The 18,895-nt window shown below is 37.3% G+C and overlaps 2 protein-coding genes across 2 annotated transcripts; one reads left to right on the plus strand and one right to left on the minus strand.

Moving 5' to 3' along the window:
* The first annotated feature begins 12,952 nt into the window (after positions 1-12,952).
* Positions 12,953-17,399, plus strand: LOC106644531 (putative protein phosphatase CG10417). The gene is made up of 6 exons (XM_089593227.1): positions 12,953-13,199; positions 13,940-14,195; positions 14,311-15,148; positions 15,249-15,423; positions 15,498-15,953; positions 16,039-17,399. Exons 1-6 carry the CDS (start codon positions 13,089-13,091, stop codon positions 16,279-16,281), a joined length of 2,079 nt encoding a protein of 692 aa, XP_089449353.1. The 5' UTR covers positions 12,953-13,088; the 3' UTR covers positions 16,282-17,399.
* A 431-nt stretch (positions 17,400-17,830) lies between these two features.
* On the minus strand, positions 17,831-18,671 carry IFT20 (intraflagellar transport 20). Its single transcript, XM_014360088.2, has 3 exons — positions 18,456-18,671; positions 18,159-18,313; positions 17,831-18,081 (listed from the first exon to the last, which is right to left on the minus strand). The coding sequence occupies exons 1-3, from the start codon at positions 18,577-18,579 to the stop codon at positions 17,968-17,970; spliced, it is 393 nt and encodes a 130-aa protein (XP_014215574.1). The 5' UTR covers positions 18,580-18,671; the 3' UTR covers positions 17,831-17,967.
* Positions 18,672-18,895: the final 224 nt, after the last annotated feature.

Here is an 18,895-nt window from a genome sequence, read left to right on the forward strand (position 1 = left end):
TATCCCTCGAATCTTTTCACGAGCTCGCCCCTCAGCTTGCGACGCTTAAAAACCTTTTTTCCCCCTTATTCTCTCCGTTATTACACGGGAGAGCAAAGAATGTACATAGGAAAGAAGGAAAAGCCCTTTTTACATCCAAGAAAGTCAGTGTAAAGGGCTCCGTGAATTTCTCCGCGACACCTTATTTTTCCGCGAGCTCCCTTCATTTTTCCTCGTCCCGCGCTTCCACAGGGTGGTAGGTACATCATCTCCGGAGGCAGACGCCCCTGCACTCTCGCCACCTGCTTTCGCCGATATTATCCCAGGGAACGACTTCAAAAGCCGCCGCGCGTATCCATAGGTGGTACGGTATGTATAAAGACACTTGTACGTAAAGCCCCGGCCATATCCACTTTGGCGAATAGTCCGTGTGAGATCCACCATGTATACGAGATTCTGATAAACCTTCCTTCCTTCCTTCCTTCCTTCCTTGTCACCCTGATCCCCGTGTACTTTGCTTGATACGCACTTCTTTCTCCCCGAGCATGCAAGTATATACATTGCACAGCGTGAATATTAAAAAAAAAAAAAAAAAAAAAAAAAAAAAAAAAAAAAAAAATAGGTATATAAACGCACCCCTCTGTTTGGCGATTTGTCATCTCGGGTTGTTTGCCTCCTCAACCCCGTAGAAATTGAAGCAACCCCCGTGCCCTCTGCCCATGTAACGCGGGCGTGCATTTTTCACGAGCGCAATCTTCGTTTATCTTCCAACCTGCATACATATATTTATGTACTCGGCCACTGTGCACAATGGACTTTAACGACTAACGCGAGCAAAGGTCCTTGTTTCGCTACGCAACAGCCTCCTCTAGGGTACACACGTAAATTACTCGGCAGATCCACGAGCTTTTTTTTTGCACTATTGTACATCCCGCAATAATTGTCCCCCGAAACAAAGTTGTTTCGGGGATGCCGATAATAATGGCACTATCAGCGCGCATCAGTGCAGTATTGGTACCGTATGGGCTACTCTGTTTATTTGTTTGTATTCTTTTTCTTCCCACCCCCAACAGCAGCGTGCCGTTCCATTTCGCGCTGGAGTGGCTTTGTCGCTTCTCCTGTATATTTCATACGCGCCGTGCCCCGTGTGCGTATATAGATACCTAACGCGGACGAGGCTAAAAAGAAGATAAAGAGGGGAGCTCGGGACACACGGTGTGAGAGTAACATCCGAGGGGGGGGGGCCTCAAAAATTACGTGTGTGTATATATATACCGTCGCGCGCGAGGGGCAGGGGGATCATCCCAAGGCTACATGCATATATGTATTAGGGTGGAATTTGACAGTCGCGGGGAGGGAGAGAGTCGGCTCCGTGCACGCTGAGATTGTCTCTTTTCTCAACGCCACACGTGCGTCGGGATATATATGTTTCAGCGTCTTTTCTCCGCGCCATGGGGTACATAAGCCACGCGTCGGCGCCTCCTCTCTCTCTTTTTCCTACATTTTTTTTTTCTTTTTTTTTTTTTTTTCGCGTTTCGAGTGCTCCAGCTCCCTGCACTGCTGCACCAGCTCGTGAGATGTACGCGTATATATATATATATATATATATATATATATATATATATATATATATATAGGTATTAGGAAATATCCTTGTGGTTTGTAACGGACAACATTCAATGGATGATTTTTTTGAGTGAAAAACAAAAGCTGATGAATTTTTCTCCAACAACTACATTCCTTTCAACTGCCTATTTCTCGTAGTGCAGAAAATTACGGGTATAAATGCTCGAGAGCTTAGCGAAGTTTACCAAATTGCAAGGGATCGAGAATTGATTAAAAGTCATTTTGGAACTTGGGATGAAAAGAAAGGATTAAGGGCAACTAATCTGGCTTTTGATCAGCGCAGAAATGATCTTCAAGGACAAATAATCCGAGTTGGTTGCTTCAAGGTATTTTACCATCATAAAGAGGTAGAAAATAATGAAATGTATTGTTTGACGAGAAATTCTTTAGTATACAAGTTATTGTCGGTATCAATAAATGCGTGTTTGACCTTGTTGTGGAATTATGCATTTTATTTTTTACACCTTTAAATATGATTAAATGTAACAGCGAGTAGTTGAAATATTAGAATAATTTAATTTGGACAATTTTCAACAGAATAGGAGTTATATTTTATATGCAAGGTTGATTAAATTGGTATAATTTATACAATTGATACTGTACTTCAACGCAAATAAATAATTAAAATATGAAAGAGTTATACAACAGTAATATAGAGATCTAGACATGCTGTTTATCTTGTTCTCCCATTTATGCGTGTTATTAGTGAATACCTGGAGATAAGCTTGTCATGAAAGAATCCTAATTGTTTTTTCTTGTCACGGATAAATTTTTCGTTGTCCGAGCGATAGAGTCTTGAGCGAGTATACAAACTATCTGTTTGACTTTGTTGCAGATTCCACACATTCTTGAAATAGATACCGATTCCACTGGCAGGATAACCATACGGAATATCTTTTTACGAGCAGTACTGGACAATTTTCAGAAAAACACGAATTGCTCGTCAGTATTTGTCAATTGAAACTGCAGTTTGAATTTATTAAACAAAATATCTGATTATTTGTTGGAAAAATAATTTTAGTTTGACGTTCATCAAAAGAGATACCCTATCGGAGTGCACGAATAATTAAATCCTATCTGAATTATTATCATATATTAATTTTGTGTATTAGTAGAAACTTGGGAGACGCCATATATTGTAAACCGTATCATCTCGTGATTGTTTAGAAAAACGCATGTATAGACGAGACGAAAAAAAAAATTGACTACTTTGATGATGAGAAAAAAAAAAGATAAAAGTAATTGAATTAACGAGAAACAAATAAACGAAGAAACAGAAAAAAGTGGCACCTCTTTTACGTATTTAATTGTGCGTGAACCCTCTCGAGCCTATGGATTACGATGTAGTAGATGGGGAAGATACATCTGATTGTATTTACACAATACGCACATTTGACTGATCTTCAAACCTTCAACTTCCTATCGATGATGATGATGATGATATAAATATGTAGGTACGGATGGACAGCGGAGGCGCGTAAGTACACGTTACAATGGACACGTGCTCAAGCCTCGTCGTGTATACACATACACGTACATTTGATTCGAAACAGCCTCTTTCGGACTTGATTAACCGACATCGTTCACAACGACCACAATACAATATCCTGTGTGCAGAACAACGCTTTTTATTATTTTACAAGTGAGCTTATACTCATCAAAGCAAAGCTTATATGCCATCTATAGTGTGGAAAAATAATTAGTGATGAACATAATCTGATCTGGTAATTAGTATCATTAGCATTTTTCAGTCGGTCGGTCAGATTTCCATCGAGTTTTGTATATCTATATACCAGCGCAGCGTCGCGGCGAGTTGTTATGATAACATATAATAATAATTATGTATGTATAGGTATACTCAACACACGGAGGGATCCAGCTGACCGACAAATGCACTTGCTATACCAACAAAACACGAGAGGCGCCAGTTTTTGGTAAATTTTCAGTTGGAGATCAAAGATTCATTTTCTTTAACAAATAAATACGAAATATCCGCTCATTTGTCATTCAATAGCGCACGTCATACGCTTTTAATTCTATTCAGCTGCACATTAGCTTCAATGTTACTCACGTAAACGCTTTGTTTTTCTTACACAAGGAGGCGTAGAAGATAAAACTTATCATCTAAAATGCGACGCTTTTAACATCGCGTTGGCTTTTTGTTGCCACTTTTCTTCCAGTGTGATACAATATTATAAGATGATACGTTGTAATTATTTTAAGCAAACACCCACGGCTACGTTTGCACATCATTATGTGTCAGCTGGGCCTTAATCGCGTTGAAAAAACGGCGCCCTCCTACGAGAAATTTGATAACTATGTGGGCCTAGCATGATAACAGTATATCTGTATAACCGATTACAGTCAAGTTGGTCGGGCATATAGATATACTTACCGATACGCCAAGCAATTAACACATACACACGTATCTCACTTACAGGCATTTTGTTATCTATACCAAACTAATGATTGAAATGTACTATTAAACAAGCCTGGCATTAAGAGCTCAGTAGCTGCGTGGTTAAGTGCGTATGAAAGCTTTAGCTATCAGATATTGAGTTGCCAGGAGGTCAGGGTTCGAGACCAACCTTCGACGTAGTTTTTTAAGCGGTGTTGGGTAGAAATTAATTAATCTATAAGCCTTAGTCAGTAAGCAAATAGATTTTAATGTAGAATTAAAAATCGTAGATTTAAGGTAGAGTAGTAAGACTAGATGTAAGGTAGAACAATAAGAGTAGATCTTAAGGTAGAATAATTAGAATAATAATTAGAAATAACGTAGAATAAAAAAATAGTTGTAAGATAGAATAAGAAAAATAGAAATAAGGTAGAGTTAATCCTAGATCTAAGGTAGAATCATAAGTAGCACATTGAGGGTTGAAAAGTCAGCTAGAAAGTAGGATAGGGAAACTGAGCCAGGAGCCTCCCACTAGGGTGTTAGAAGATTGTAATAACAACTACTAGGGATGACAGGACAGCTAATACCTGGCTCAAGCGCGGTCGTGCGCACCCAAATTTTTGCAATTTTTTTTTTCAATCCATACCACGTGCTTAATAAACTTTTTGATACCATGAAAATCTATTTGGCGATGGTAAAAATATGTTTTAATCAGATAGAAGTCTTTAAATCAAGGGTAATGAAACAAAACTTTTAGTTAGCAACTGGATACATTTTTTTGACTTTAAAAAAATCTCTGAACAAAACATTTAATATTATTTAATTGTACATTTTAAAAGGGATCACCGAGATCGTTTTCAGGCATTATCAGTACACAGTGGCTTTTATTTAAAAATAAAAGTAGTTGGACGCATTACATTACTATTTGACAGGGTAAAAATAATTATTAGCATAAAAAGTCAAGTTTGTCTTGTGCTGCGTATGAAAGTGATTATATACTTGATTATTTGGTCCATAAGAAGAAAAACAGCTTTATTTGTATATTTGTACACAAGATAGTCCTTGAATTAAAATCTTTGGGCTCTGCAAGCATAAAAATATTTTATACATTGCGCTGTTACGTGTGATGGTGGCCTTACAATGTATTATATATGACATTCTCATTTCGGTAAAACATAAAAATTTCTACTCGAGGAAGAACGATCATTTTTATGCATTCAGTTCATCTAATACATGCATGATTTGACAGACAATCATACTAGAATTATTTAATGATTTTCGTAATAATCACTGATCATTAATTAAAATATTTGTATGCCACTAACGTTCTCTAATACTTCTTTTTCTAGATGAAAATTGATACTTCTGAATTGCAGAATACCTTGATCGTGCTGATGAATGACTCCGAAGAGATGAAACAGTTTCTTAAAGTTAGCGTTATGTTAATTTTGGTTGTTTTGTTTTGATAAAAAATGTTTGTAGTCGTGAACTTGATTAAAGAAACAAGATACAATTTAAACCCGCTTCGAGGGATGACGAACGAGGTGTCTTTCTTTTTTCACGGGAATAAGACGGATTTCCGGGGAACTCGTTCGCTCGACCGAAAATGGCGCATCGCGCCTTGCTTGTCTCTCCACAAACACGTTCGTGTACTTGATTAAGGGCATAAGACGGATGCCGATGTCAAAAAGGTAAAGCTATCAGAGGGAGGCGGTAAAAGTAAAAACAGCTTAGGGTTACGTATACACGATATATCCCCCCCCCTCACATGTGAGCCACGTGCAGGATTGCATCCACGCGCAGTTGTGGAAAGCCCGTAAAATCGTCGACCTCTTGAGTCTTTTTACGGATACGTCGATAAAAAGCCAAATGAAAATCCAAAATGTTAACGGATGACGGTAGAATTGCTTCTCTTTGGAAAAACACGAGGTTTTCGGGGAAGGCGGATCCACTGCTCGTCTAAAGTTGACAGTTTCGGGGATTGAAAATTTTGAAAAAGCTGTGGAAAATACCTTGCGTTCCTCCAAGATACTCGGCCACTGCTCGGCCACCAGAGACTTTGCGGGGGGAAAGGAAAAATTAAAATTCCCTTCACGAGATCAATGAGGGGCCACCGGAACGCCCACGCGCGCTGAAACCCCTCGAAAATCGGGCTAGTGAAAAAGTTCGTTCGTACACCCCAACAAAAACTCCAGAGGGGCAAACACGTGAAAAGTACGCGATCGCTTACAAACGAAGACGCGCGTCGTCTCGCTCACAAATTGCAAAAAGTAAAACAAGACGGGATGAGCATCGCATGCACCGCGAGGAGGGCAATTCAAGCTGTCTCGTGTAATGTATATATATATGTACTCTAACTCTTCGCCGTGGAAACTTGAAGCGCGTGCCCCTGCTCGGTTCTGTACGTATACATACACGAGCGTCTTTCGCGCCGAGGGACGGAGATAATTAGAGAGCACTCGTGTAGGACTCGGGGAAAAAGAAATCTCGGGGAACAAACGCAACTTCCTCTCTCTCTCCTTCTCCCGTATAGCTTTAGAGCTCGCGCGTGTGTGCGCTCCGCTTCTCTTCTTTCAAAGCGTTCGCTTCGTTCTTCGCGTCTTGGGGGTCAAGAGGGGGAGTTCCAGCTGTGAACATCTTTATACCGGGGAAGGACGTGCGTTTGTGTTAAAATTACGAGGGGTAAGGGCGATGTGCTTCACCAAATGTACCTAGTGTGTCGCGACGAGGAAAGATATGTGTAATTAAAAGAGACGGGGACACCCGCTGTTTTTTCGTGTAGTTGTCGGGGAAGTGGACCGTGTTTTTGAACCTTTTTTTTCCCCTCCTCGTACGGCTGCGGGTGCGCGGCTCTATTGTTTTGTGTACCGGTTTTGCTGACCTACATAATTCCTACGGGTTAGTTCAGCTGCCGCAAACGGCTTACATTCATTGCACCCTCCCACCCTCCGCGTGTGAATTTTCGTAACTCCTTCGTGAACTTTGGATCCTCGTCTATTTTGGGTTTCCCCATGAATTATGCAAAAATTATATACCTGCTCTAGATGCGTTCTGTACATGTTGTCTTGTATGGCACGTAATTTACGTGGCTGTGGCTTCGAAACTTTTTTCATTACATTGGCTACAAACACTGAAATCGTTTGTACGGGAGAGGGATGAGCTAATCACTGGGGCGATTAGGTAGGATCTGTACAGTTTTGTTTTATCTCCATCCAAGTGATTTCGTCTCTTGATCCCCTCAATCAAACCCATATTTGAGTGCGTTATCACTTTGTTGATTCTTAGGTTGAATTTCCAAACACGCCCCAGTTTTCACGCAAGTTGAATAAACTGTTTCCTTTTTTTTTTATGTCTTCTTAAACATCGTATTTAGAAATCAATTTGAATATATTAAAACATCACTTCCACTATCTAGATGTAATTTTTCAGTATTTTTTTTTATTTTACTTTTTTTTTGCCGGAATAAAATATAGAATACTATATCGAATTGAACCTCCCACTATGGTCGGTTTGCATGGTAACACGTTTCTTCGGGAATTTTTTTTTTTTTTTACGTTTATTTATACTTTATATATTGGCAGTTTTATAAAACAGTAACTATTTTCCGTCAACTTCGTAACGAACTCATTTTAAATAAACAAAAAAAAAGAATGATTAACGAAAGCAACGGCAAACAGCACAATGGGATCAAGTATTGATTTATTTATATGCCAAGCGGAGGAAATGTCAACAGAGGAGGAGAGAAGAGGACGAGAGAAAGAGAGGAAAATTAGCTTTCTGTTCGACCAATAAATTCTTTATGAACTATTGTCACGTGTTTGCGAAAAAAAAAAAAAAAAAAAAAAAATGGAAACGTTTTTCTGGGCATTGTGGGTAATAAGGAACATGGGTTCAGGAAACGTTGGAATACAAATTGGTGTATATGAGGCACGGGATAAAAAAAAAAGTAGGGGACTTTCGGGGAAAATATGAAAATGGAAGCGGTGGAAGATGAGCGAGGGATATAAGGGGTACTGGGGAGATTTCGTATTCTCTTTGAAAATACACCTCTCGTGCCACCGGTGAATGTTACTTTCGAGATTTCTCCTTTTGAGGATAAACTTTCGCTACTGCCGCGATATTACTTTTGCCAAGAGTCAAAGTTCGGCATTATTATAATTACTTTGTAGTTGTTGTGCAAATAAACACGTTGCTTACGCTGCAAGAGCCTCGAATTGCTAAAATTTTCTCCAAGAAAACAAACGAAATTAATCAAAGTCAAAGTTAATGTGACGTAAATGTAATTTCGTGAAAATAAAGTGGTGCATACCTGTACCGTATTTCCTACACTTTGTAAGTCTAACTTTTGAAATCCAAATTACTTCCGCAGCGCGATGTTTTTACCGAAAAAGGAACCGAGAGACACGAATCTACTTTACTTCTGCGATCAAACACATTTTTCAAGATTTTATTAAAACTACACGCGAAAGGTGCTTACATTGTAAATAGGGAGATATGGACCGCATCGATTGCGGCACCTCAAAAGTGGACCCGTAAATGGATAAAAAAAAATTCTCTTCGAGCTCTCGAAAAACCAGAAAAAAAAATTTCTCCAATTTACATGTAACCTGGCACGTGTTTGCAAATTCAACCCAAAAAGCAACAGAGTGATGGTAATACACTCAAAAGGCAGACATTTGGTTGGGGGGGGAGGGCGAAGGGAAAGTATAATATTATACATAAGAGCGAGGAAGCTAGATGGAATGTCGAGGGCCACCGCCGCCACCACCGAATCGATAAGCACACCACCGTGGCGGGCCAGTTGATACTCCTATTTTCTCACTATATAGGTATACATGTATATACACACGTGTACACGGAGTGCAGAATAAGAAAATCTGTGAAAAAAAAAAAAAAATTTTTTGATGTATAGAGCGCCAAGTAAGAAAAAACAAAGATATTGCAAAAAAATTTTTTATTAAATTTTTAAGATTATCGATAACCCCTGTTTATTCGGATGATTTAAAAAAAAAAAAAAGGCTCGAAGGTACAAGCAAAAAATGGATGAACAAGAGATTCACGAGAAAATGGTTTTATCGTGAGCTTTGGAAAAGTTTTAAAACAACCACTTTTGTGGATTTACACATGTACGCGGAATATAACAGTATCACAGCACACCGCCACCCCTTTCCTTCGATACTCCTTATTTTACACACGTACGCTTTAATACTCGACCAAAGGTGAGGTGTCTTCTCTCTGTTGCAGCACCACTGTTCGCATGTGTGCGTATAAGTACTTTACAGGTATGTCTGACCATACGCGGATATTACTACTTGAGAGAGGAAAACTCCGAGTTGTCAGTCCAGTGAAACTTGTAATTGCGATTGACAACAAACTATTGGTCAAAGTTTATGTTTCAAAACTTTTTAACGTTATCTATCTATATGTCGTCAGTACAATAATTAGAAACAAGAAAAATTATTTACAGAATGGCGCTTCAGTTCCACTGTGATGTATAAACCAAGTAGTAGTGGAGTAAACATTTACATGTGCTTTTGATTTGCTTGTGCACATGTAGTTTAACTGTTACGTACACGATATTGAATCACAGCACGTGATACTGCAAATTTCGACGGAATGTTCCGTGTATACGACCATCAGGGTGTAGGTCGGCGCTCTCTTTTTTCCTCCGTTGGCTCTTCACCCTTTAGATTGCCCGCTGCGCTTCTCCCTTTTTTTTTTTTTTTTCTCTTTCGTATTTCTATTTCTATTCATGCAAGTTAATAACTATTTCAGCCGATGCCCCGCTGGTGCTGCCGTGTTTTCTTTTATGTGCATGAGAAAGCGAGTCTCTTGGTTTGTTTTTTTTTTTTCTTTTTTTTTCATTTGCTAGGGGGAGAAAAGTTCGATTGGTCTTCTTGGACTTTTCACAGCAGAGGTTGAATTTTGTTTTTTATCAACGTCCACGCGCCTCCGTGTTGGAAATACCATGTCGATTTCATGTAGTGAAAATCGGTATTCTTACACGGTTGGCAGTACATATGACTTTTACTGTTGGTTTTAAATAATGTATTAGTCATAAAAATGATGAATAAAAACTGGGATTTCCTTTTGGTAATGAAATTCAACGGAAAAACCAAAGTTCCAGTGGTGGTATTAAAATCGATCTCGGAGGACTAAAGGTAATGTATTCCCTAACGCGACTCCTCGAAAAAAAATATTTTAAGATTACGCAGTGGTGTATTATACTTATTTATGGCGCCCTGTACCATCCGAACGCGTGAAAATGTAGCGCTGCTGCGTGCACTCCCATAATGCGTATATGCAAAGTGCAACAAAAATAAGTTAAATCGACCTACGAACTCCGTGGTGCGTTTTACGGAAATTTCATCTCAGCCACGCTGTTATTGTGCGTGTGAAAATTTCCAGTGCGTAAAATGTCTTTTCAAACTCGGGAACATTTATTCAACGAGTCCTTCCCAACTTTCGAATCACATTCGGTAAAATAACGACATTTGCAATTCCATGCTGGGCGGGCGAAACTTTTATTGTTATGGGCGCAGTTTTAAGCTTCCATCTGTTTTACGCTTTTATGTCTTTTGTGCTGAATAGTCATTTTTTAGAAGGTCATGCATGAGAAATTTTTAATTCGGAGAGCGCAGTTTTAGTTCTACGTACAAGAGTGGGCGTTTTGAATTTTTTGAGGAGGTACATATCCATCTTGTCCGAAAAAAGTGTAATTTTTTTATTTATAAACAAGATTTTTTTTCAGACTTTATAAATAAAAATGAGATATACCTTTACATACATATCTATGCAACACATTTCGTTACAAGTAAAAAAGGGTTTTGCGATTCAACTCTGAAAATAAACATCTAAGATTCAAGAAATTATTGTTATTTACTATTTTCTTACTTTGAGAAAATATTCGTCCCATGCAAGAAAATATTCTCGATGCAAAAAAATATAAACATTGTTTCAAAAGATTGTTTACTTCGAACTGTTGTAGTAAATATACTATTGATTCTAAAAAATTTTTTTTTTTTGAAAGTGGAGCTGCAAGGTAATTTTCTGGTTATTATACGATATGCGTGACCCAATTACTACCCCCACAGTCCACCCAAGAATATTGAAGATAAACCGGTAAAAATTCAATTTATATGTATTTTGAAGCACATCAAAGAAAATCAATCTCCAACGAAGAACTTGGGAGGGAAAAAACGAGGAAATAAAAGAAGGTAAACAGTGTCCGGGAGACGGAAAACTTTCAATTAATCAACCACCGCCAGAGGAAGAAAGAAAGGAAACGGTACACTCCATCTACACACCCAATCGGGAATAAAAAAAAAAAAAAAAAAAAAAAAAAAAAAAAAACTTCGCGTCCATGAAGCGATTCAGCGCAAAATGAAGAATCCAGACAAACTCGCGTCGTGCACGCAAAGTCCGGCATGTACTTTATACACGTCAGTGGGAAAAAAAAAACTACCCCTTCTATCGTGCTACACGTTATTGCCAATGGAAGTGGAGAATTAAAAAAAAAAAAAACGCCTTTACTCGGGAGCACGCGAAGAGATGCAAAAAAAAAAAAAAAAAAAAAAAAACGGTTAAAAATAGTGCTTTATGGATATATGTATGGAACGATCCATGAGCTAAGGCCGCTTTTATGTACGAACGAGGAAAAAAAAAGAAGCTTTTACGGAACTCGTGGCTTAAATTTACGGATATAGGTTCTCGTGATGGTGGAAATATTCGATGATGTATTTGATGGTGGAGATAAGCTGTACGTGTTGTATGTGTTTGTAACGCTATGTATTATCAAAGTGATTAAATTGAATAATTATGAGATTCTGCAGCATAATACTATGAGTCCAGGACTACCTTCTCTTGGTGACTAGCTGCTAACGATAAGTAATACTATCATAGTAGCAAGACGAACATGATAAGATAAAAAAACTGTTTTTAATACATCTTAAACTCTTATTTTGCATCGATGTTCTTAAACAATTTTGTCATTTTATTTGTATAAATTAATTTAAATGAGTGTTATACAATATTAAAGTTTGTGTAACTTTTCTTTTTTAACTAATAAAGTATAAACAGAATTTTTTTTATTTTTCATTCTTTTCATTTAAATTTAGGCGCCTATCATCTATCGTCACGCACTGCGCAAGCGCGATGACGTGGTCACGTGATCATAAAACCGCGAGGTTTGAATGTTGCTACAGTAACCACATAACGTTACTAATGACTGTAATTACGTTATAAATCATTACAACTAATTAACTTGCAAACGCAGTACTTTTCGAATTCTGGAAAATAACTTTAGAGATACTTACTCACATTTATTTATATTGATCACTTTACGTGCGTATAATTAATTAAATGCAAAAAGTTATGCAACGCAAACATGCAATGCACCACTGGAACTATGAAATGCTCTTTTGCAAACATTCCCAAAACTAAAATCAAAACCTATAGCGACTAATTATCGCCAAATCTGTTGAATCGAAACTTCAAACGATATACTTAAAAAATTCAATAAAGTTATCTACTTATATACTTATATCTACGATGACAATTTCTTTACCCATCACCAACTTAATATGGAGCTAATAAGCATTTGTAACATCTTGCTCGAGCAGCTTCTCATAAGGTTTTTCATTGTTCAAAAACAACCATTGTATTTCATCGGAAATCATTACGTTGGTCAAATCAACCTAAACAATCGTCTCATTGTCATCGATAATATAAACTTAATTTACTTCTTAAAATGCACATTTCAGATTGTTCTCATCACGCATCGCGCCACCGCGGTCCAGCAACTCGCTGACGTGCCTTCCGCAAGCAAATTCGTGCAGTTCTTACATTTCTTAGGTTAATACTTACTTACTTAAAAAAAAAAAAAAAAAAAAAAAAAAAGAGCGCGCGCGCGCGTCGTAGCGTACTCTCGCGTACTCCGCCGAAGAATTGCACACGCACAGTGCAGTGCAGTGCATAACCCAGCCGGTGCGGTCGAATAGAATATAGTTGTGTCACGGGTCACGGTTCCGCTGCTCTTAACGTAAAGAGCTGTGAGCCATAAAGCTCTCACAGCGAGGAAATAACGATGGGGGTCTACCTGTCCACGCCTTCCGTCGAAAAAGTGTCTAGCGATGAGGAAGGTAATCGCGTCGCCTACGGGGCGAGCTCCATGCAGGGCTGGCGCATGAGCCAGGAGGTAAGGAATCTCTCGCACACACTCGCTTCTGCTCTTTTTCTCGTTTCTCCTTCCTGGCCCGTCGTACGCCGACCCACGGCACCCTTCTTTTGGTGCTTCTCGTGCTCAGGTTGGCTGGGATGCGCTTTGCTACGACTTGCACTTTTGGAGGGATTCCAATTTTGGGCATGCCGGATAAACTTAACCTCTCTTTTTCGGAGCGGCTGTGCTCCTTTTTAGGGTGGCACTAGGGATGCACTAGGTGCTCAAAAAGTACCTTTGAGCTAACTTTTACGACACCTCTGTCAGTAAATCTTGAGTTGACAATTTGTTTCGAATATCTTGTTTTTTTTTTTTTTCTCCTTTTCTTCACAACCAACGTCTCTTGGCTTTTCAATGAAGATGCTGTAAAAGCGTGGGTGCAGCTCCTGCTGGGATTTTCCAACCACTCACTGTTGCACTTTTTCATGTTATCATTACAAATACCTGCATTTATCGTGATTCGCAAAATTCATTCAATATAATTCATCATTGAGTGCAGAGCTAAAAGTTGAGTTATAATATTGTTGATAATAATGACACTTTTACAGTGTGCATTGTTGAAATTAGTATCTATTTAACCAGATTAACATTAAGTAACAAAGATATGTTCTACACTTGGACAAATAATCAATAACTGCCGTGAAATTATCACATGCCCACTTTGTTAATTGCACTTCATTATGTGTGCAAATAGATTTATAAGCATATTTTTTTTTTAGGATGCTCACAATTGCTGCATAGACTTTGATGAAGAAACGTCGTTGTTTGCTGTTTACGATGGTCATGGTGGAGACGAAGTTTCTACATACTGTTCCCAACAGTTACCACAATTTTTAAAGAATACAGATGCATACAAGAGAGGTGATATCAAGCAAGCCTTGATCGATACCTTTTTGGGTTTTGATGCTTCCTTGACAACACCAGAAGTAATCAAAGTTTTAAAAGCATTTGCTAAAGATGACCAGAACGATTCTGGTAATATTTTAATCTTATTATTTTAAATGTATTAAAAAAAGAATCATCTCAATTTTTTCATAAACGTGTTTGCTTGTATTTGTGTTATAAATGTATTTATGTTTTTTCTTTTCAGAAAATGAAGAAGATAATGTTGCTAGATTACGTATGGAAGCAAGTATGCCAATTGAAGAAGTCTTATCCAAATACAAAACAGAAATCGAAGACCATATAATTAAGAAATCGCCACATTTGGCTTATTTACGAGATAACAAAGACACTGGAGAAGCATCTTCATCTGGAGCCAGTTCTTCAGGCATCACTGGATCCTTAAGTAAAAGACCATGTGTAGCTGGTTCCTCAAATGCTTGTTCATCCTCTGGAACTGGATCTTCTTCTTCATCTGGAGTTGGTTCTTCTTCTAGTGATGGCTCCAGCAGACGATCGGAAAATAACGATTCAAATGTTAGCAGTTCTAGCCAACAATGTGAATTAGCGTCATCATCTGGCTCTCAAAATAAAATTGAAGCCCCCAACAGTAGTGAAGCTGATCAGGAACTTGATTCAACCACAAGCAATGGTGATGCTGCTTCCGCATCTCAAGTCGATTCATCAGCAGACTCAAAACCAGTAAAAGCAAAAGTTTCAGAAATGCCAGATAGTTCTGAAGATGCCAACGAAAGGGTATCACCTAGTAAAGTCACAAACTCAGCTTCTGTTCCCAGCGAAGCTGAAGTTAATGGAGAAACAAATAATGTTGAAACTGCTGATAGCAGTAAAAGTGTCAACGACAATGAGTGTAGTAGCAGTTGTTCTGCTGTACCACTTGAGAATGGCGAGGCCGAACAGCTGGAGAATATCAGTAGCAGTGGATTTAAAAGCAATCAGAATAAAGAACTGTATAAAAACTTTATTAACTCTGACTCCTCTGACAGTGATAGCGATGACGATAATTATGAAAATACAGACGTGAGGTACAGTTGTGATTCAATTATTTCGAATTGCATTAATACTTTTAATCTCACAAAATAGTTAATAACTAAGCCATTTAACTTAACCGTTCTTTTTTTTCAGCTATGATGACGAAGAAGACGATCCTGATGGTGAAGATGATTCGGCAGAAAGTGAAAATGACGAAAACGATGAACTCGCTGAAGATGAAGATGTACAAGATATACCAGTTGACGAGGAAGAAGATGACGACGAGGATGAGGATGATGAAGTGGATATTAGGGAACCTAATGATGAAGTTTGTATTAAAATGCCAGTAAATCTATATTTTATTCCTTTTTAGTGTCACTAATCAGAGAAATTATTTTACAGCCTGGAGCTGACAGCGGGTGTACAGCTGTAGTAGCTGTTCTTAAAGGTAACGAATTGTATGTAGCTAATGCAGGTGACTCTCGATGTGTTCTCTGCAGAAATGGGGAAGCTGTTGAACTGAGTTTTGACCACAAACCTGAAGACCAAATCGAGATGGATCGCATTGTCAAGGCTGGTGGTAAAGTGACAAGTGACGGCCGAGTTAATGGTGGACTTAATCTATCAAGAGCACTCGGTGACCATGCTTACAAAAAGAGCAAAGATCTACCTGCGCAAGAACAAATGATATCAGCATTGCCTGACATTCAGACTATTACAATAGATCGCGAAAAGGATGAATTCATGGTATTAGCGTGCGATGGTATATGGAACTCTATGTCAAGTCAGAAAGTCATTACTTTTGTACGTGAGCGTATAAACCAGCCAGACAAAACTCTTTCAAAAATATGCGAAGAGGTTTGTTAAATTAATATTTTTTTTATTTTATCTTTTTTTTTTCACACACTTTAACAAAGTACTTATAAGCTTACCCTTCTTCCAGCTCTTTGATGATTGCCTAGCGCCTAACACTCTTGGAGATGGTACAGGATGCGATAATATGACCGCGATAATCGTAAAATTTAAATCGTTGCAGTTAGAGAAAGAGGCAAGCTCCACAGAAGATGCCGTGCTAGAAAATAAGAAGAGGCCAGCATCGCCTTGCACAGAAAACAACGGAGATGGAGATACTGTCGAAAACAATGCGGTGGATAATAATAAGCGTATGAAAATGAATGAGTGCTGAAAAATTTGATGAAAGCTGTTGCATTGAATGTGAATTTTTGTAAAACTTGTAAAGCTGTGGATTTTACTTTACGTTCATAGCGATTATTGTCCGTTATTATAGTTTTATATGTAAAAAAATGTATCAGCGTTGAATAATGGTGATGGAATTTTGGAGCATATGAGAATATATTTTTGTAAAATAATTTAATTTAAATTCGTTTGTCTCGATTTATTGTTCACTACATGTAATTTACATTGAATTGTCAAAATGTAGTTTATTTAAGTATTTTTGGCTTTCTAATCATCTGTTAGCATATAAAAAAAAAATTCAACTTAAGATAAAACTACAAATAAGGCAAGTAAGTGTTAAAAATTATTTCATACTCTTATGAGTATTGTTTTTAATTTTTGAATCGAAACTTACAATATATCTCGTTTGCTCCACAAATATCAAGATACAATTTTACTGAAAATCACATAAACCGTACTGTTACTGAAATGTAAATTTACGTTTGCATCCTCATGGTACTATAATTATTTAATTATTTTGTCATTAAAATTATAAAGAAAAATCGATTTCTTTCAAAAAATAATTTTTTACCTTTAAGTATCGCTATTTTAGGTATAAACATGTAAATATTTATAAAATTAGCTTGTAGACTTTGTACTTGTAATTTGGAAAAAAATAAGACCATTTATTATTTTTATTGTATGAAATAAAGTTTATTTTTGAACTCCTGGTCACGTTGTTGTAACACATCTCTATATTATCAAGAACCAAACAACGATCGATATTAAAAATTGTGTAAAAAGATTTTGCAATATGAAAAGCAATCTATATTTTGTTGTTTTGCTGCATAAAAAGCGGAAAATGAACGCCTCGCCAATAGAAAAAAAAAGAAGTATCTTTACGTTATGAAAAAGTTGAAACATTTTTATTACCAAAAGTAATTGAGGCAGAACCAAATTTCAAGACCTGGCAAAATTAAAAATCAAAATTTTGACAGACACTCCACTGTAAAGACAAAGTTTTTTGCTTCGATACTGATTTATTTATCAAACATGTTACCATTTTATTTCTTATTAGAATGAAGTGCATGTTTCACTGTTTAGTTTAATTTTTGACTGAAATTATAAGAGGAGTTTAAAGATAAATCTGGAAAAATTTCATCCAAAATGACAAGTTCAGATGTGCTTTACATTTAGGATCTAAAACGTTTTTATCTTAGAATAGAACAAATAATCGTACTAAACGAATTTTTTTTTTTTTAGTATTATATGTATGATCAATAAGGAAAGCAAAATATTGTAGTTATACATTTTTTATTATTTTGAATTCTGATACCACAGACGTCTCTATAAGGTTTTTGTAAATTTTGTGCGAAAATAAAAAGTATTCTACTAATGCGTCTTATTTCTTTGGATATTTCTCATTATCATTTTTTAAAACATTAATTTTCGGATTTTGTTGTTGAAAAAGCTTTTAAATACATACCAATGAAACAAATAAAAGTTAATCTTACCGTTGTGTGCCTGAATGAACGCTTTTATTTAAACTACATGTATGATCTATTTTGATTTTTTATTTATAATAAACAGTTATTTCCAGCCAGTCACCACATTAACAACTTTTGTGTATAACACATAAAAATGATCTTTCCCGACAAAAGCTAATCATAAAAAAGTTACGCATAAATGTAATAATTCAATTAGACGTTAGATGTTCAATCATTTCCAGTTGCTCCATTTCAATTTTCTTCAGCGATTCATACTCGACTCGTAATCTTTCCAGTTCCATTGATTTCTCAAGTACAAGCGCCTAAAGACAAAATCAACGCGTTTTAATTTTCGTTCCCTTACCATTTTTAAATTATTGTTACTATTGGCTGTCTTTACCTCCAGCTGTTGTTTTTCCGCTTCGTGTTCTTTTGTAACGGAATGCAGTAGATTGCGAATACCTATGGTCCGCATTTTTTCTCTCTCGACCGAATCCGCCAAATTACTCATTACCCTGATGAAATCCTCGGCTACTTTGTGAAAATCGCCGATCTCTACATAACAAAACAAAACAAAAATCATCTCAGTGATCCTCTGATTCATGTAAAAAGTAGGTAACGAAATATCGATCTTCATTTAGTACAATCGAGTACTTACGTACACGCAAGTATAATAAGAGCGCAATTTTTTACTCACTTGTCACGAAATTCTGGCACTCGTCGCGCAATTTTTCGGTCTGCGTGGCGACCTCGGGCTCGAGTACGCGGATCTTGGACACATCGTCGAGGAAAAGACCGTAATTCTTCAAAGAATCTGCCATACCCACCGCAACTTGCGAGGATGCAACATTTGCTTGTAGATGCAATGTCGTACATTACCCGTTGCTAAGCTTTTCTTTATTTCAAAACAGAAGCGTCGACAGGGGGATGGAAAATAAGCGCACACGCGCGTGAGAAAATACCGACATCTCTATAAAAACGCATAATAAGCACGCACAAGAAAAAGTATGAGTGCACAAAAACACGTACGGAAGCGCGCACTTAAGTTGCAAAGCAGGCATTTTATTTACTCAAGTATACAGCTTATAAATTGTTACATCGTTACGTGGGAAAGATATATATATATATATATATATA

The sequence above is a fragment of the Copidosoma floridanum genome, unplaced genomic scaffold (assembly GCF_036245765.1).
Source record: "Copidosoma floridanum isolate Cflo_tuat_1 unplaced genomic scaffold, Cflo_Japanese_pri ptg000019l, whole genome shotgun sequence".
NCBI lineage: Eukaryota > Metazoa > Arthropoda > Insecta > Hymenoptera > Encyrtidae > Copidosoma > Copidosoma floridanum.